Genomic DNA, 20,988 nt, shown 5'->3' on the forward strand with positions numbered 1-20,988 from the left:
ACGATGACTGCTATCTTACAGTCATCAGCATTGATGAAAATCATCACTTTGATAAAAGGAGCTCTGAGAAGTAAATACCAAATAGCAGAGGTTCCAACAAAGATCTCTGAGTGACACCACTAGTCACCTTCATTGTTCTTGGAGGATGTGTACCCTACTCTTACAGTATGAGGTTTTTCAACAAGCCAGTTAATTATCAATATAACCATGTATGGGAGGTTTCTTTATAGATTAAGTGCATATTCTGAGTTGCTTTAGGTGCTAACAGTGGCCATACTTTGTTCTGATTTCTGGCAGTTTTTTTTACCTTTCGAAGCAACTTTTTCATTTTTTTTCTAGAGAATTTTGCAGATGGAAACCTTCCTCACAGTACATCTGCTCAAGCACTAGTGTACTGGTGTTAGAAGGATGTACAGGCATGAAAATTCAGTGCTATCTTGCTGCTGGTGTGCATAATCCAACATCTCATTGTCTTAGCAGTTTCTGTATCAGCAGGTGGCTTTCAAACAAACGTTTTTGGGTAGATAAATACCCCATTACGGACCTTCTTTCCTTTTTCTGTGAAAAATATTAGCTTTCACCATATGCATATCAGGAGAGGTGTGCGTGTGTGTGCATGTGTGTGTGTGTGTGTGTTTAAGGCAAATGCCTTACAAAGACTCCCACACGGGATGTATTTGCTGTTTAGGGGAGAATTATGATGTCAGGTTTTGTAATATCTGCTTATCCTTTGCACCTAAAGTATAAGACATAGGCTTAATTAGTTGAGGCTTTGTCATGAAAACTGATGTCTAATCATTTTGGGTTGCACAAATATAGCTTCTGACTCTTCCATGGATGTCCCCCCAAGTAAAGAAGAGAAACATTTCTAAAGAGTTTTCTGAAGAGACTTGTTTGTCTACCTCTTTCAGTTGTTTGGGTCAGACTGTTATGCTGAGGTAGTTTTTCGTCCCTTGGAGTGTCAGTCTAATTTACCTGGTCCTCCTGGCAATGCTCAACAAGAACCCGCCAAAGTTCAGAATAACACATCCTGTCCGACTGTATTTTCAGCATCCTTAGCTAAGAAAGTCGGTCCCTGTGTTCTTAATGAGGATAAGGGAGGAAGGCACCAAGTCATTGAGAGAAGTCCAGATGTCTGATCAGTCTTGAGTCCCTAAAGAAAATCTCAGGCTAGACATTTGTCCTCCCTTTCTACACCCTCCAGTCTGAAGGGCTTCCAGGAAGACTGTTACAGTTTTGCTAATGGACGTTTTAAGGCAGTACAGTCTTTCCAGTCTTCCACAATGTTGTCTACCCGGGCAAAAGAGAAAAACTCTCCCTCTTCCTCCAAGGAAAAGGTAGTTTCTTTTTTTGTAGATGAAGGGCTAGGTCAAGACTTTCAGCTTTCTTCTCCTGTTTCCTGTGAATCTGAATCTGAGATGAGAGGTATTTAAGTGGAAGGGAACGAAAGTTTCTCAGGCTCAAAAATATGCTTTTTGATAAATCCTGGGCTGAAGTACTTAAATTTAAAGGTAAGAGGAAAATTAATGCAGCTGGTCAAGCAACTTTTTCTGTCCCCTGTCCTTGGATACCAGAGGAATTATCCTTCCTGCCTCGGGCCTTTCTTTAGAAAACCCTTTAATCCTGCTCAGCAGAAATCAACAAAACTGCAGTTCAAGGAAAAATTACAGTAAGACTCAAAAAAGAAATTAAATGGATCGCAGGGATCCTTCCTTCCTTAAAAAATGCCTCATTATCTTTGGGACTTCATCTCCCTCTTCCCCTTCCTACCATGGCCATTTTCCCTAGCTGCCAAACATTCTTTCCCACCCCTTACATCTCTGGAGACCAGTAACATCAGATTCTTGAATAGTGAAAATAATTTAAAACTACTACAGATTGCAGTGGTAATCTCTCCTTCTACAGTCAGAAATTCCTCCACCCCCAAAAAATGAAACTCAGTTGTTTCCCCAATTCCTGCCCTGTATGTTGTAATAAGATGCAATAGAGCCTCTTTCTCCTTCTCAACTGCGCAAAAGCTTCTATGTGAAGATCTTTCTAGTATCTGAGAAGGAATGTGCCTAGACACCAGTTTTAGATCTGTCAGTTCTAAATACCTTTATCATAGTTCCAGAGTTAAAAATCTTACCCTCGTAGTCTTTTTCCACTTGTTCCATCCAAGACTTAGTCTAAGTAGACGTCAAGGATACTTGTCTTCACATCCCCAGTCATAAAAGACCACAGGTGTTATCTAAGATTCTTTGGCTTGGGGTTGCACTTTCAGTTTATATGTTTGACATTTTGCCTCTCTACCTGTTCATGAGTATTCACAAAATGTTTGGCTGCAGTCATCGCCTTTTGCAGACTTGCAGAGGTTTGGGAATTCACATCTACTCCTACCCAGACTATTGCCTCATTCTGGATACTACTGCCCAAGACACTCTGGCATTCCTTCACTTCTCCATTAATTTCATCCACAGTCTAGGTTTCAGGTTAAGTCTGGAAAAGTCCTGCCTAATCCTTTCTCATAAATTCGTCTTTTTAGGATGCCTTTAAGACACATACGTCATTCATGGTAAGCTTACCTCCCAACAGAGAAAGTTTCCTTCTTCCATCAGCAGTCCCTAAATGTTGTTGACCAGAACAGCTCCACAGCAAGGGAATTCTTCAGAATTCTTAGTTACGTGGCTTCATCCACCACATGATTACCTTCTTTAGCTATGTCAAGAATCTAAGTGGCAATAATCAGATCTGCTCGGAGTTAGTGCAGAATGGCACAAAATACACTGAACCGTCCGATATCGCCAACATCCTGGCAGACAGGTTCAGCGCAAACTTCACCCCCATCAGGACACACAACCATACCAGAAGAATGTAGAGTCCCTGAAATCACAGACACTCAGGTTATAACAGCAGTCTCCAAAGCCAAAAACTCAGCATCAATGGGACCAGACAGTATCCCAGGCTGCATCCTACACGAGCTCAAAGACTAACTAATCCCTCATCTAAACATGCACTGTTCATCTTCAGCCTCTCCACAGGCTACAAACCCATAGAGTGGCACACAGCAATGGTTATCCCGCTCCACAAAGGTGGAGCCACAACAGACCCTGGGAACTATCGCCCTATAAGCCTGACTAACTTGGTCTGCAAGGCTATGGAGTGCATCCTCATGGAACTCATTAACAGAGACATTGGGAACCTCCAAACACTGGACCCTACCCTGTTTGGCTTTAAGGGCAGATCATGCCTCCTAAACCTGGTGGACTTCTTTGAGACAGTTACTAAGGCTATAGACGAGGGAAAGGTGGTACACACAGCCTACCTAGACCTCGCAAAGGCCTTCGACACCATTCCCCATTCTGGCATTATAGACAAGCTCACCAGCCTGAACATAAACCCCTATGTCGCAAGATGGGTTGCCAACTGGTTCACGGACAGAACCCACATGGTGACAGTTGTGGGAGCTAGGTCTGTCTCTAAACTGGTTACAAGTGGTGTTCCCCAGGGCTCAGTCCTAGGACCCCTCCTGTTCGGCATATACTTCTCAGAGGTACAGGCAAGCGCAGGAGGACTATGGCTGACCAAGTTCACACACGACTGTAAACTAGGGGCTATAATTGACTCTCCAGCTGACGCACACACCCTCCAAAAGGGTCTCACTGAGACGGATACCTGGTGTCAAAATCAAGGCCTCAAGCTAAATGCCAAAAAGTGCATAGTCATTCCCTTTGGAAAAAACAAAGTACCCACAAACTACCACATAGTTGGCAGTCCCCTAAATACAGAAGATGTAATAAGGGATCTGGGGACCCAAGTAGATAGTAATCTCACCTTTGATCACATTGCCAAAGTGGTTAGAAAATCCTTCTACGTGGTCCACCTAATCACAAAAGGGTTTGCATCCAGATCAAAAGAGGTCATTCTGCCCCTCTACTCATCACTCATCACTCATCAGACCCATCTTAGAGTACAATGCCCCATTTGGGATGTACCTTACAAGACACCTGCAACAGCTGGAAAGACCACAGAAGTACCTCACCAAGAGGATCAATGGCCTCAAACAGATGCCCTGTGCAGCTCGACTGAAGAAACTCCAGTTGTACTCGGTTGCATACTGCCTACTCAGAGGTGATCTCTGCCTGACATACAAGGCCATGTCCAACCCAGAATTGATGGACATGCTCCACCTAAAGAAAACCTTACCCCCTTGAGCCACATGCTTTAGGGATCTAAACCTTACCACAGCAATAAATAGGACATGCTGGAGGGCTAGATTCCTGTCCCAGAGAATTCCCATGCTTTGGAACAAGATCCCAATCTACATTAGGCAGAGCTCCTCTGTAACACTCTTCAAAAGAAACCTTGACGAGTGGATGGGAAACAGAAAGTTTACCTCGGGGATCACTTCAGTGGCTGTGCTGGACAGAGGCACAGGGAACTAATCTAAGGGGATGGCGAAAGGCAACACATTCTGGCTAGGCTTATAAATGCCTTTGGGCCGATGGCCTAGTACCCACCTATGAACCATGTTCCACATGAGGAAAATTCAGTGGTTTTTCAAATCAATTTGGACCCATCACCAGTGCCCCTTATTCCTTGTCCCAGTGCTAGTATTCATTAGAAAAGAATTCTTCTAGTGGGTCATTACGCCCAACAGAATCTAGGTCTCACTCTTTCTCCCTCATTCCTACTCGGCCAGTCTCCATAAATGTCTAGGATTTTGCATGGAGGACAGTTTCTCAAGGTGTCAAAATCCAGGACATGTGGGATCCTCATTTCAGGCACAAACACACAAACATCAGTGAAATGATGGCCCTGTTAAAGCTGTCAAAGCACTGACTCATCTGTGGACACCTGGACCATAACACGTCATAACAAACAACAACACAGTTATGTAGAACATAAGCAGATGAGAAAGATAAGGTCCTTACCCGCTCTGCAGATTAGACATAGTTGCCTGGGAGATAACTCACTTTCCACCTACAGGCAACCTCCATTCTGTCAGAGCAGAACACAGTAGCAGATTCAGGATACACCCTCACAAATGCATGTTACATTTCACAGGTTATCCAGAAGAGTGTTCACTTGTGAGGGATCCAAGAAGTTCTGTTTGTCTCCATTCACAACAGACAGTTGCAACATTTCCATGACGGGACAATTTGCAAAAAGGTCAGTAAAACAGATGATGCTCCTTTATACCTTCTTCCCTTTCCTTTGATAGCCAGAATCTTACTGAAGATGAATGACTCTCCAAAGATACTTCTAGTAACTCTCTCTTGGCCCAGACAGCATTGGTTGTCCCCTCTCATGCACTTAATCTGGGCAGTTAACAAAAGAACTGCCACAGAATGGACCTACTTGTGCTCGACACGGGATCTCTTATCCACCCTGACATCCTCAACTGACACCTGGACTGTTTAAATGATAAGTTTTTAATCCCTGTTTAGTTATCTCTTTTTTTTTTATAGGACTTCCAACAGGCATTAAAGGGGACTGGAAAACCTTTTACTAGGAAATAATATTTAGACAAATGGAAGATATTGATCCTGGGGCGGCCGCGGTGGTGCAGTGGTTAGCATTGCCGCCTCACGGCAAGAGGTTGTCTGGTTCGATTCTTGGCTAGGGTGCCTTCTGTGCAGTTTGCATGTCCTCCCTGTGGTCGTGTGGGTTTCCTCCGGGTGCTCCGGTTTCCTCCCACATCCCAAAGGCATGCTGTAGGTGGACTGGATACTCTAAATTGGCCCTAGGTGTGAGTGTGTGCGTGTGTGTGCCTTCTGTGGAAGGTTGGGCATCGGGCTGGCATCTCGCCACTGTAAAACTCTACTGCCAGTCATAAGCGGACAGTTGATCTGCTGTGGCGACCCCTAACCGGGAAAAGCCGAAAGAAGAAGGAAGATACTGATCCCACTCCCAACAACACATTCCCAGACAACACACCTCCACCCTCACACACAACCAACCAACCAACCAGGAATCATAGTTGTACTAGTCACTCAAAGTAGTATCATGTTACCCACACTCACATCCCTGTCACTAGTTCTACTATCACTAACCTTCCTAACTTCCTTACAAACAGACCTACCACTGCACAACTACTCCTATCACACTACCCACACTAGCCCTCCCTCTCAAACCCACTCACACTTTTACATCTGCCCCACAATCATAAATTTTACAACTACATATTACTCACTAACAAAAATGGCACCATCTCACCACACTAAGAAAAACACATAGGCCAAGCTCACAAACAATTAATATTAAAAAGCACATACTGACACTCCTACAAACTCTGCTAACCTCTGGTCACATTCACCCAAATCTAGGTCCCCTCTCAGCCAGGCAAACATCTGACCTGCTTATCCTAAATCTCAACATAAGTATTACCAACAAGCTAGCAGACCTACATGCATTCATAGCCTACTACAACCCTGTTGTACTCATCATTCCAGAGACTTGGCTTAAACCCAGTGTCCAAGATGAAGACTTTCTCCCACCAGGGTATAATACACTTAGATCTGATAGAACAAACAGGAAAGGAGGAGGAGGAGCCATTCTCTTTAAAAAAAAAACCTTTAACCTCCAGCTCCTGCACACCACACCACACACTTTTCAAAAATTCTGAACTCCTATTTTCTGTCCTATCCATAAGAAACACCAAGATCATCAATATAATATGCTGCTACATACCTCCAGGCAACAACTCACTCAATAGAAGACATCCTACACTGGACAAAGGACAATCTACCTTAGGAAACAATCCTACTAGGAGACCTTAACACCGACTGGGCAGCCTGTAGCTCCAACAGCCCCTCTACACATATAAATCTGTATGGGTTCTCTCAACTAATTGAAAAAACAACTAGAATAGATAAGAAAGCAAAGAAATAATCCATACTGGACTGGCCACTAACCAACTATCCCAAACAAAACTATACAGTAGGCTGTCTCCCAGATGACCTAAGTGATCATCTCCCCACCTTCCTACTCCACAAACACTCCAATCACCCCAAACCAGTAGTCTACAACTTCATAAGCGATGACCTTAAGCTTACTCCATAATACCTAAATACTGTCCTAAGCCACTGCAACTGGAAACCACTACTGGCACTTGGGTTAGATCAGGCAGTAGACTACTTCAATACTACCTTCTCTGACATCCTTAACAGTCTAGCTCCCAGCAGAAAGATCAGAGTAAACGCCAACTACACACCCTAAGTAGGGACACCAGAGCCTTACTAAAAGCCAGAGATAAAGCCTGGGAAATTTGGAAAACTGACAAACCTCTTATCTCCAGGCAGTATTATCAACAGCTTAGAAACAAGGCCAAGGCTGAATCCAAAATAAACAAACAATACTATTTTCTTAGCGCCCAAAGGAAATATTCAAATAATCCACAAAAATTCTGGTATGCCATTAACTCCCTACTAAAGCCAGGCAAAACCACTACTCCAGCACCCAGCTCTACTTAACAATACCCTAGACATAGCTTCTCAATTTAACCATTTTACTAAATCCATCTTAGCCCAGTCCAGTCAAATAAACAAAAACAGTCTACCTCAATCACAACCCAACCTATCCCACATCACGCCCTCTTTCAGCCTATCACCAGTGCCCACCTTAACTATCAAAAAACTCCTCCTAAAGCTAAAGTCAACCACCTTGGTAGCTGATAGCATACCTAAAAATGGCTAGTGACTCCCTATCATATCCTGTCTCCATCCTAATCAACTGCTCCATACTAGAATCCTACATACCCAAACTCTGGAAAGTATTTCACATCATTCCTCCTACAAATTCTCCAACTATCGACTTATTGTTATCCTTTGCCCCTTATGCAAAATTCTTGAGAAATGCATCCACTTGCAAGTGATGACATTTCTTAACACGCACAATCTACAATCTACCACACAACACAGTTTCCGGCCACGTCACAGCACTACCACAGCCCTTCTATCATTCACTAATCATATAAACCTTCACAGGAATGATAACAAATATGTATCTGCCATTTTGCTAGACCTCTCAAAAGCATTTGATATGGTCTCCCACTCCATTCTACTAGACTCACTAACATCATTATCCTTCACCTCCTCTACTATAGCCTGGTTCAGAAGCTACCTATCTGACAGGCAATAATCAGTCCAGTGGAAAGGAACTCTGTCTGTACAACTTCCAACCACCATAGGAGTCCCACAGGGCTGTATACTGGGCCCACTATTGTTCTCTATTTTCACAAATAACCCCAATAGCTCTACACAACATGCACAATATGCGGATGATTCAGCCCTGATCTGCTCCGCCTCATCTCCCACCACCCTATATACACTTACTCAAGATATCTTTAACTCAGTAGAAAAATAGATATCAGGTGTCCAACTAATCCTAAATCCCAAAAAGACAAAAACTACTACTATTTACCCCTAATAGATCAAAAAAACTTTCCTTTACCATAACATCTAAGGATGGCACCATCATCTCCCCTTCTAACCTCACCAAACTTCTGGGCATTGAAATAGACAATAATCTCCACTTTGATGTTCACATCTTATATACCATAAAACTAGTACACAAAAAGCTAGGCTTCCTATACAGGCATAAGTCCTTTTTCTCACAAAAAGCAAGACTGACTCTTGCACAAAGCCACCTCCTCTCATCTCTATTGTACGCATCACCAATCTTTACCCAAATCAGGCAATGTGACCTAGACAAACTAGAATCATGCTACAATAAAATAGCCAAGTTTGCTACTAACTCAACCTAAAGAACCCATCACTGTGCTGCACTAAAAGAACTAAAATAGCTTGAGCTATCACATCTACTTAACTCACCAGCTGGGCACAGCCTACAATATTCTAAAATATCCTGAAAAAAAAAACCCTCATCCAACCTACTTACTGTCTATACTGCAAACCCGGTACCCAAGATCTAGTGAAAAATCTCTCCTATCCATCACCAAGGCGAACAATAATGCAAGGGGGAAAGCACACTACTCCCACACAATTGGCAGAAATTGGAACTCTTTTTCCCTGTCCGTGTCCACTGCTCCCTCCACATCCATATTCAAAAACTCCCTCAGATCGTATCGTCTTAGTACCAGGTTATGCCCTTGTATTACATAACCCTACCCACACTGCTGTTAACTCCCCAAACTCCTCTCTGATCACATGCTGGATCTCTGATCTCCTGTAGGCTTGGTCATCTGAAAGGGTACTTTTAACTGTAGAATCTTACTTGATATATTTTCTTCTCTTACCACTGTATAACTGACATTGTCTTTTTACGTGTGTTCTATATCTTCTTTTAATTTCTTAAGCTCAGCATACATGATGAAACCTGTTTTGTGTATGCTGGATGTACTGTATTTATATAACTTAATGCCGGAGCTTTTCTCCCCGGGCCTCCGCTGAAAATGGACCTGGTCCAGTTGGAATTTCCCGGTTAACAAATGCAAAATAAATATTTTCTAGTTGGTGCTATATTAGAGACCCAGATCCATCTTGTGTGGAGCTCCACTGGTTCTCCAGTACCTGTGTAAATTGCTCACATCAGACCTTTCTTACACTTCTAACTTCTGTTAAACTGCACCTTTCAGTTGTGCTTTTCTGCCATTTTAGATCCCCCCCAAGTCAGCTCTTGAATGGGAGTTTACGTATTAGACTACTTAGAAAGCAGGTGTCTCCATCTTGGGATCTTAATTTTGTATTGGGAAAGCTAAATTCACCCCCTCCCTTTTGTTCCTACAGCCAGTTATTCTTTTTTTTTTTTTTGTACTTGGAAGACAGAATTACAGATTGCTCTGACTTTGCCTTGACACGTATGAGCTGCAAACCCTCATGTCGTCCAAGCCCTTTTTATTTACCATAAGAACAAAGTGAGTCTAAGAACCAGCCACACATTAATACCCAGAACTGTATGAGTGTACTTTAAATCAAAGTATCAGCCTCCCTATGTTCTTCCCTGACTCCCCCCACCCCCCAAAAAAAAAAACAGAAGACAAATGTTTGCACCTTGGATGAACACACAAAACCCAGGGACTACCTGGACAAGACTAAAGATTTCAGAATGTCAGACCAACTTGTTTTTCTTTTAATTGCAAGGGAAAAAAAACAGGACAACTAGTTTACAAGCCAAAAGTTGCTAGGTGGCTGCCTCAGGGTGTTTTGGTTCTGTAATTCTCATCATGAACAAAGCTCCATTTTAGTATGTCAAGGCATACCTCACTATAGCTGTGCACTTTTGGAAAGGGGTGAACTGTACAGCTATTCGAGGTAGCAACTTGACCATCAGTATGCACTTCCACTAAGCACTATGAAATTGACTCCTTTTCCAAAACCAGATCAGGCCTTGCTAGATGTCTTCTCCAGGGTCTGCTGGACTGTGGATCTGCTACCTCTATCCTTGCTTCCTAAACTTTCAGTCGTCGCCTATAGCTGAATACTACTGCAACAGTGATCTAATGATGAACACCCCACAGTTGTGTAAGTTAATTACCATAACACTGGATGTTCAAATAGATCACTGTTATAGTACTAATAACCCCCCTTATTTCTCTGTCTTCTCCTGCTGGGTTGGAGTTCCTGTCACTTTTGTTCCTTTTTCTGATGTAACATTATAGTACTTGACATATGTTTTCTAGAGCATTAGGCTTTTGATTTTGTGCTTGATTGAATGAATGTACAGTGCACAGGGTCAACCAAAGCTTTAATAGACTGAACGGATGTCCTGTATCCTTAGCAGGATATGTCCCATGTAGCTAAATGCTGTTTTCTATTTGAACATCTAGCCTTTTAATAAGTTAAATTTGCACAACTGTATTTTCTGGTATACATTTATAGAAGTGGTATTGTAAGAGAAGTAGCATAATTGTTTGATCTTGGTACTTGCAGAAACATTTTAAATGATCATTTTCAGTCATAATTTTATCACAGCATTTCTTGTAACTTGTTTTGTAGTTAGTTACTTAAATGCATTTACTCTGGATTGCCTTCTTTTTTTCTTTAGATCCTGCAGCAGGCATGGCCATTTTTTGGTTCATACATGGACAAACTTCTTAAAGACACTATAGAGCCGTCAATTAGGGGTTACAGTATGCACCTTAAAACCTTCACTTTTACCAAAATTGATTTTGGAGAAAAGGTAAGAATTTTTAAAACAGTATTTTGTTAATAGTTATGGTAGAGAAGTTATTTTTTGAGGTTATCACCAACTACACACAATTGATTGATTCTGCAGGAGGGTTCAGGTGTAATCCAGCCTTTAGGTCAAGCTTTAAGATGTTATTTCAAAATTTAAATCTGACGTAGAGTTGCAAGTTAGACAAGTAGAAGTCAGTATTTTAATAAAATAATCATACCAGTAGGCTTACACATTTGGGTTGTTGCCTTCTGTACATAAATAAATTTATTTATGTACTGCGAAGAGTCTTGCTGAGCATTGCCCATTTGCACTGGATTCACAGGGAGAAAAGTTCACTCTCAGACAAAACTACAGCACTTACAGTACAGAGAACAGATAATTTGTGATATTGTGCCATATGTTACAAAAGGTAAGGCATATGTACTTAGAAAGCTGTCTGCATATTTCTGTAATTTCTACAAATGTTCCAGAGTAACACACAAGAAAATAGAGATGCATCTGTTAAGAGACATTGTTACAGTTACATTTTCAAAATGGTAGTAAACAGTTCATTTTGTTTTTGCGTTATAACACAGGGTGAGAGAAAATATCAGTAAGAGAAGAGGTAATATTTTACCAGAGGAAGTAGTATGAAGAGAGTGTTTGGGAAAAGGAGTTGACAAAGTAAGATGAGATGGTAAAAAATAATAAGTGTTGAGGAATGTTACAGCTGAAATTAGTGAACTGTCTATGTTTTGCCAATAATGTAATTGCCCAGTGTTAAATAGTTTTTAATGTTTTCAGTGTTTTTAGGTAAGTACTAGGCAATCAAAGTGCAGATCATTACAAGCCTAAACAAGATAGATCAGAGGATAATTTAAGGCTACCCATCCTGTTATCTAGGTTTACCTTGAAGGTGACAAGGATGCTAGTCTGTCTGACATGTAGAGGAATTGTTTTCCATAGGCGAGGGATACACTAAGATACAGATCTATCACATCATGTTTTATGTATCTTTTCTTTTCTGAAATCTGAAGAAGAAATAAGGGATCTAGGGACCCAAGTAGATAGTCCGCTTTCCTTTGATAACCATGTTGCCAAAGTGGTTAGAAAATCCTTCTGTGTGACCCATCTGATCACAAAAGGGTTTGCATCAAGATCTAAGGATGTAATGGCCCCTCTACTCTTCCCTCATCAGACCCATTATTGAGTACAATGCACCAATTGGAATGTACCTGGCTAGACATCTCCAGCAGCTGGAGAGACCACAGAGATACCTAATCAAGAGGATTACTGGCCTCAAAGAATTGCCCTATGCAGCACGATTGAAAAAGGTAAGACTGTTCTCTGTTGCATACCGCTTTCTCAGAGGCGATCTCTGTCTAATGTACAGAGCCATGTCCAACCCAAAATTGTTGAACATGCTCCATCTTAGCAAAACCAAATCTACTCGAGCTACACGCTCTAGGGATATAAACCTCAACACAACAATGACTAGAACATGCTGGAGGGATAGATTCCCTTCGCAAAGACTTCCCTTACTATGGAACGGGGTCCCGATCTAGATAAGACAGAGCCCCTCACTATCACTCTTCAAGAGGAACCTTGATGAGTGGATGGGTAACAGAAAGTTCACACCGGGGATCACACCAACAGCACTACTAGATGGGAGCCAAGGGTACTAGCTGCTAGTGCAAGGGTCTAGGGAACTACTAAAGGGGCTGTGAATACCACACAACGTGGCTGAGCTAATATATCCCTTCAGGCAGATAGCCCAGTACCAACCTATAAGGTTTATTTCCTTTACCAGGGTATTTGAAGCATCATTTGTTCTTTGAAGGAAAGAGGTCAAAGAGGGTTGGCTTTTTCATGGCTGGAAATGTTTGATGCAGATCTCCATAAAGCAGTCTGTTAGAGACTTCGTAAAAAGAGAAGACTGCTAGTTTGTCCTGATAACTAAGATTTTTGAGGCCACCAATCTTTTTATAAGGTACATAAGTATTTACTAGGCTAACTACCATTAAGGCCTTTATAAGACTAGCCGTGTAATCCAACCCAATTGTGTCCCTGTGTATCGTGGGTATTAGGTGGGAGTATGTTAGAGTTATGTAGGGGATATGTTAGTTTGTGCATTACTGTCTGCCCGTGTCTATCAGAGACATGGGGGCCATACCCAGGGTGAATTGTCAATTTTCCCATCCATCGGTCAAGGTTACACATAAATAGTGTTAGGGATGTGAAGTCCCTCAAGTTGAGGGATTTGTTTAGAGAAATGTGTACCAAAATGTGCATTATACTCAATAATTGGTCTGATAAGGTACAAGTAAAGGGGCATTAGGATTGCTTTAAATCTAGTGGAGATGCTTTTGGATATTTGATGAGCTGGATAGAAGGCCTTACGAACTACTGTGGAGACATGATAGTCGTACGTTAAGGAATTATCAGTAAGAGTGTTGGATGATGAGTGTGGTTCTTTGTTCTTCGTTTTGTGGGGAGGAGTTCAGTAACATGGAAAAACAATAGAGAATGGGCAGCCTAAAGTTTGTTTAGAGGATTGCTCACCACTAGAGATTACATGAATTGATCATATGTTTTTCTGGGAACCTTCTCAGGCACACACAGCAGGAAAGGACATGTATATTTTTTAGAGAATTTTATAAACTGTAAAGAGATGAGTTAATGAGTTAAATGAAGATAGCTGCTATGGGGATGACCAGCTCAGAGTTTTTAAAACTGTTGCAGTGGTAAGATCAGCCTGTTGAATTAACCACAAACCTGGACGTTTTGTGGTAGGTGATGTAGGTTTTTTTTTTTTTTTTATAGTGCTTGAAGAAGACTTTGTGAATAGCATATGACCAAACAGGAGCTTAGATAGCTGGAAGTTTACTTTTGTGGGTCTTATATTTTAGGGTGTACATGTTTTGATGAGCAGATTGTTTTCAGAGCTGGAAGTGATGTTTTAAATGTGGTTGCTATAAACTGGATTCTTGTTGTAGGTGCACTTTAAGGTATTTCATTGCTTTTACTGCCTCAGTACTAACTCAGGATTTATTCAGTCAGCTTTTGTCTTTAAGAAGAAATAGCAGTGGTCTGTTGCTTTTGCTGCTGGGGTGAAGAACATGCACTTAGGTTTGAGTAGTAGGAAGAGCTTTAAACATTGATTTAAGGAATTGACTGAGGAAGATATTATCTTCATATTGTGCAATGATTGTATCTGAACACTGTGGTTCCATTTTACTTATAAATGTAAGCCGAAGAGGACAGATTACTGCAAGATTCAGGGATGTTTTGTTCAAAGGAAATATACTGTTTTATAGCACACTTGTGCATCTTTTGGGCCACTTAGGAGGCAAGTACACGGCATTCTAAACTTAGACTGTAGTCTAGTATGTTAACATCTTGCACGCCTCCCTTTGCTGGAATAGCAAATATGGGTCCTTGCGTATTATCACAACCACATTCCAAACCGGGCTATGTTTCTACCTTATTGGTTGTGCACGTCACAGCAGTTCCCAAAAGAGTTAAAGAATTGAAAATTGGGGGCTGCTCACAGAGAGAGAGAGAGAGAAAGATGAGGACAGAAAAAAGTAAATAAATAAAATTCCTGACATGGGGCATGACTTTAATGTTCACAGTGCAGGGACAGCTTTCTGAATGCCGTTAATGACTCTGTAGGGAAACTCAGACCCTGGAGAGTCTTTGGAGGAGGGGAGTTCATCTTGACCACTTTTAACTCTGAGTAGGGGCTGAGGAAATTATTTCTGTCCCAGTAGGAAGGGTTTACCTATTGCAAGACTGCTGTACTTCAAAGCAGAATAGGTAAAATTAAGTAGTGGTCACACTAACAACAGGGACTGAGCTAAATGGGAGAATGAGAACTGTTAAAAGGCCTCGCCTTGATGAAGCTGACTTGTCCCTTTGTGAATTACGCAGGAATGGTGTTCCCTGAGCTATTTCAAACCAGGACAGCAGTTATATTGAAGTAGAAAAAAAAGCTAGATGAAATCCACCTTTATATTTTATTTATTTATTTTTTTATATAGAGTGTACATGTTTTGATGGGCATATTGTTTTCAGAATTGGAAGTGACCATACCTTCAAACTTGCTGAAAACTGACCCAAACACAGCATTTATTAATGTCCGGCCATTTGAAGTAGCGTAGACTTCGTAAAACTAGTTGTTTCAGTCTTGTTAAAATCATGGTACAGTCTGCCCCCCAATCTCACAGACAGTTACTTTACGTAACAACTCCTGCACAGACACAATGACTCCTTTTTCCATAACATGAAGAATAATGACATGTCTAGACTGTGGTTGCGATAATACACAAGTACCCAAATAACTTTATGGTGCATCTCCACACCTGTCTCCTGGATTTATATGTTTATGGATACATGTGCAGCATGGGGTGTGAATATGTACTTTTGAGGTGCCATCCCTTTTAGATGTTAAAGTGAGAGCTCATCTGCCATCTCACATGATTTTTTAGAGGTTGCTTTGACAGTTGTAAGCCACATACTAACAGCAGTTGCTGAAACCACTACTGCAGCACTGACTAGTACACATTCCCCTTTTCCTTCAAAATAAAACCATGTAATCACAAATACATTCAATTTATACAAGTGCATTTTTATCTTGGAGCAGACCTCCCACAGAGAGACACAGACACCATGCAGGAGGATGTAGCTCGTACCAACTGCCTGCATTATATTGACTGCCATTGTCACACTAACCGTAATTCCCAATTCCACCACAGCCCAAGCTTATGGTTCATTCCCACTCAGTAGAACAGCTTTTGTATGTGAGTATTGGATATTGCATTATGATTCATTATAATGCTTCATGTACTGTCTCGGGCTGATGTGCCATACCAGCACTTTGCTTGTCAGTGTTCTGTATCTGATGACATACATAGATTTTAATAAACCTTGTCCAAAACTTTATCTGATGTATTTTCCTAACTGAAAATGTGTCTGTGGATGGAATAATATACCTGTAGCAGACTGCCCACCTCCCAACAGATTGCTTTTCTTCAGTTATTCTGGTTGGGTTAATCAGTTTTTCTACTGGTTATGATGATATAGAGCGAATCAACTATGGAAAACCAAGTTTTTTTTTTTGTTTTTTTTTTAAACTATTTTACATCCATACAAATCTTAAGTAGATGCCATCTAGGCCATCTACCTGTCTTATACCCTGTGGAAGTCTTTAGTTATGTGTTTCCCCAAATGTTCTGGCATTGCATTCCAGGATTCTGCCACCCTCCCATCTCTGTAAAGAAGTATTGACATATGTCAGTCTTTTTTTAAGACCTTTGCCCGTTTTCAGCCCTCTTGTACCCTCTGTTTTCCTCCTGATCTCTTACTGTTTCATACAATTTTCTTAGTTTCTCTCTCTGCGCAACTGAGTAGTTGTGTAAATGCTGTAAATCTTTTTTGTTTTTTAAGACAATTTTTATTGAAATGTCCATCAGTGTAATTATTAATCTGATGTCATTTTCATTCATTCCTCAACTGATGGGTTTGAATCTGAGACTTGGATCCAACTCGGCCACTTCTGCCAGATGATCAGAGTGTAGAACTCTCGAGCTCCTCCCTTTACCCATACTGGCCCGTCAACCTAAAGCACCTCAGATCTCGTTTGCTGCCATTGGGTATCAGATGCTGATTACTAGCTCTTGAGCATTTTTGATGTAACTGTTGGATTTTTCCTTGTTTTGTTGTTGTAAGTTATTTAAATTTAGTATTTTCCCTTTCATCTTTCTCCCTAAAGTGTTCTTAGCAGTTATTTCTTCCCTTTTAGTGTTAGCTACCATTTTTGGTACTACTTCTGTTTACCATCGCTGATATTCTTTTGTACTCTTTTGAGTACTTTTTCTAGCATTGTTAGTAGCTTTCTTTCTCTTCTTTCCTTAAAAAAAAATGTCCATTTGTATTGATAGGCTGTTTTCTTGTAGCGTAATAGTATCGCTTCTTGCCTAAGATCTTGGTACTTGTTGTTTTATAGCTGTGTATTGTGGTAGCAGTTTTAAGATGTCAGAAAAACCCTCTGGTTTTAAAAAGTGTATTTCCTGTGGGCATAAGATCCCAAATTCATATACCCACAGGGAATGTGTATATTGCTTGGGTCTGGCATGCCTTGATGTTAGCTGTGACATTTGTTCAGGATTTAATTATAGGGCCTTGATTGCCCATAAGAACAAATTGATTCTTCAGGATCTCATGCCCTCTGCTACTATCTTTTTGGTGGCTGGGGCTCAAACCTGTTCAAAAAACTAACTCATTACATCCGAGTATGCCTCCAGGCATTTCTGCATTTACCTGCTACTCATGCTTTTAGGAGTCAAATATTGCTTGTTCATATTTGCATTAATAATTCCAAAACCTTGCTACATACAAGGTATCAGAAGATTTCATCTTAAAGCATACACAATAGCAAACACAGTTGTATTCATAGGTTCATAGGTTCATACTAGGCTATCTGCCCAAGGGCATTTATAAGCCTAGCCCATAGTTATGTGGCTTTCGCCACCCCTTTAGTTTGAATAAAAACTATGCCTATCATTTTGCTGTGCCTCTATCAAGCAGTGACACTGAAGTAATCCCTGGGGTATATCTGCAATCTCCCATCCATTGGTCAAGATTCCTCTTGAACAAGGCCAGAGAGGTGCTCTGCCTCACATGTACCGGGATTTTGTTCCACAGCATAGGGAGTCTCTGGGTGATGAATCTGTCCCTCCAGCACGTTCTATTTATAACTGTGTCAAGGTTTAAGTCTCCAGCCCTTGTGGTTCTGAGGGATCTAGATTTTTTGAGGTGAAGCATATTCATCAAATCTGGGTTTGACATGGCCTTATATGTCAGGCACAGGTCACCTCTGAGCAAGCGGTATGAGACTGAATAGAGCTGGAGTTCTTTCAGTCGGGCAGCATAAGACATATTTTTGAGACCCTTTATCCTTTTGGTGAGGAACTTTTGGGGCCTTTCAAGCTGCAGCAGGTGTCTGGTCAGATACATTCGAACGGGGCATTGTACTCAATCATAGTTCTAATAAGTGATGAGTACAGGGGGACGATGACCTCCCTTGATCTAGATGTGAATCCCTTCATGATCAGGTGGGTGATATAGAAGGTTTTCCTAACTACTTTAGCAACATGAGTGTCAAACGAAAGGCTACTGTCAACCTGGGTCCCCAGATCTCTGATGACTTTTTCTGTGCTCAGTGGATTGCCACCTATATGGTAGCTAGGGGTAACCTTGTTTTTCCCGAAGGGTGTGACTATGCATTTTTTGGCGTTTAACTTCAGGCCATGGCTCTGGCACCAGTTATCCGTTTCTGTGAGGCCCTTCTGGAGGATATCTGTGTCAGATGTGTTTTCGACTATGGCGCCAGTTTGCAGTCATCTGCAAACTTTGTCAGCCATAACCCTCCTGTGTTTGCTTGTACTTCAGAAAAGTAGATGCCAAACAAGAGTGGACCCAGGACTGAGCCCTGTGGGACACCACTTGTGACAGGCTTTGAGTCTGACATGGCTCCAGCAACTCTGACCCTGTGGGTTCTGTCACTTAGCCAGTTTGCAACCCATCTTGTGATGTATGGGTTTACATTCAAGCTGATGAGTTTTTCGATGATACCTGAGTGGGGTATTGTGTCGAAGGCCTTTGCCAGGTCGAGGTAGGCTGTATGGACTGCCTTTCCTCATCAATGGCCTTGGTGACTGTCTCGAAAAGTCAACCAAGTTTAAGAGGCAGGATCTGCCTTTGACAAAGCCAAACTGAGTTGGATCCAAAGTCTGCAAGTTCCCTATGTCTTTATTTATGAGTTCCATTATGATCCTCTCCATGGCTTTGCAAATAAGGCTTGTCAAGCTAATGGGGCGGTAATTTCCAGGGTCTGTGGAGGCACCGCCCTTATGAAGTGGGACCACAGTCGCCGTCGCCACTCCTTGGGTACGTATCCTGAGGTGAGGCTAAGATTAAACAGCTGTCCTAACTGTGGGTTTAATTCCTCGTTGAGTTCATGAAGCACACAGCCGGGGACACCATCCGTCCCATGGATGCTGTGTTTTTGCCTTAGTGAGGGCAGTTCTCACCTGGGCATTGGAGATGTTTGGGGGCTACAATCCTCTGGAATAGATATCTCTCCTTTGGGGAGGGGAGAAGTTTGCACTGAACCTGTCAGCCAGTATGTTGGCAATGTGTGTAGGTTCAGTAATTTTCACATCATTTTGAACTAATTCTGAGCATATCTGGGAGTTTCCTCCTAGGTTTCTAACATAGCTAAAGAAGGCCTTATGATTCTCTTTAGAGTCCTTGGCGATTTTTCTCTCAAAATTTGCCTTGGATGATTTTATGAGAGCGCTTAGTTTTTACTTATAATGATCAAAGGTGTCTTAACTTTCAAGGATTTTGCTCTATCTTGTAGTAGCTTCCTCCTTTTGTTGTAGAGCTTGTTTATGGCTGGGGTCCACCAGACTGGACGCTTGCCTTTGGTACAGAGAGTCTTAGTTTTGTTTGGGATTGCCTGATCCATGCAGTCCTGTAGGTGCTGGTAGAAGGCATTTGTAAGTGATTCAGCGGTTTGAGTAATGTTTACCACTGGCTCAGGGGCCTTAAAGGAGACCACACTAGTTTTTAGAAGTGTGAAATCGGCTTTTGAGAAGTTTTTCACTGTGGTCTTTTTGTTTCAGGTGGGGCGGGATGAGGACCTCCAGCGAGATTAGTTTATGATCTGATCTCACCAGTGAGGGGTATACTTCCGGTGTTGAACATTTTGATCCCATGTTCGTGATGATGAGATCAAGTATGTTTTCTCCTCTTGTGGGGATGGTGACTAGTTGTTCCATGGCATTTGAGTTTATGAACTCCAGGAATCTTTGGGTTAGAGTGTTCGGGCTTGAGTAGTGTTCCCAGTCTATATTAGGGTAGTTGAAGTCACCTAGTATGATGGTGTTTGGAGATACATTTATCCTCCAATGTTTTCAGGAAGGCCATGTGAGGTTCCTGAGTTTGAGAGGGTGGCCTGTAACATGCTACAAATTGCAGAGCAGTCTTGCCTATGGTTAATTGCACCTGGATGGTCTCCGATGCATCATGCGTTGCCACCAACCTTGAGGTGTGGGTGTCCTTTATGAATATGGACACCCCTCCTTTCTTGGTGTTGTCCGGATTTTGGGGCGGAACGCATGATATGAGGTGAAACCTGTTAGTGCTGGGGTGCTCTCAGGAGCCTTGAACCAGGTTTCTGTCACAGCACAGACATCGATGTTCTCCATATTGAGAAGGGCCTCGAGTGCGTGCATCTTGAGATTGAGACTTCTGGCATTGAGCAGCATTACCCTTAGTTTTTTCCTTTTGGTGTTCTAGGGTGGTAGGTTTAGAATTTGAGCCTTGCCTAAAAAGGCACTATGGGGTGGCAAGAGCCTTTGCCAATATCCGAAGCCCAGGGTGACAGGTGCAAGCCGTCCCTTGGAAGCAGCGTGGCTTGTCCAGCATGTCATCCCAGGCAGACAGACATTGGATCCCCTTTGAATGACACCAGAATTTAAGCCAATTATTAAAGCTGATCATCTTATCACTGTATTGTGGCATCATTCTAGGTGAATGTAGGATACTGCTCAAGGTCAGGGTCATACCTGCCTGGGCTACATAATCAGAGAGCTCCTCGATGTCCCTTTTCATGTAGTCCAAGGAGGTACGTCTCAGGTCGTTGACACCAGCGTGGACAATGACTGAGTCGTACTTGTACCTGCTGTTGAGAGACCTGAGTGCTTGCGTTATGTGGCGGATTCTAGCACCCGACAGGCAGCTTAGTGTGACCTTCTCTTTACTCAGTCTGGTGAGCGGGACGTCAGTGTGTCTGACTATGGAATCACCAATGACAAGTGT

At 42.0% G+C, this 20,988-nt stretch overlaps 1 protein-coding gene across 1 annotated transcript in view; it reads left to right on the plus strand.

Moving 5' to 3' along the window:
* The window catches only part of LOC122803999 (extended synaptotagmin-3-like), a 454,360-nt gene that overhangs the window by 391,767 nt on the left and 41,605 nt on the right, over positions 1 to 20,988 (plus strand). Inside the window, exon 3 of the mRNA XM_044073680.1 lies at positions 10,987 to 11,121. Coding sequence (XP_043929615.1) covers positions 10,987 to 11,121 — 135 coding nt within the window. The remainder of the gene's footprint in view (positions 1 to 10,986; positions 11,122 to 20,988) is intronic.

Source organism: Protopterus annectens, chromosome 6.part0 (genome assembly GCF_019279795.1).
Source record: "Protopterus annectens isolate FY-2018-M chromosome 6.part0, PAN1.0, whole genome shotgun sequence".
Taxonomy (NCBI): domain Eukaryota; kingdom Metazoa; phylum Chordata; order Ceratodontiformes; family Protopteridae; genus Protopterus; species Protopterus annectens.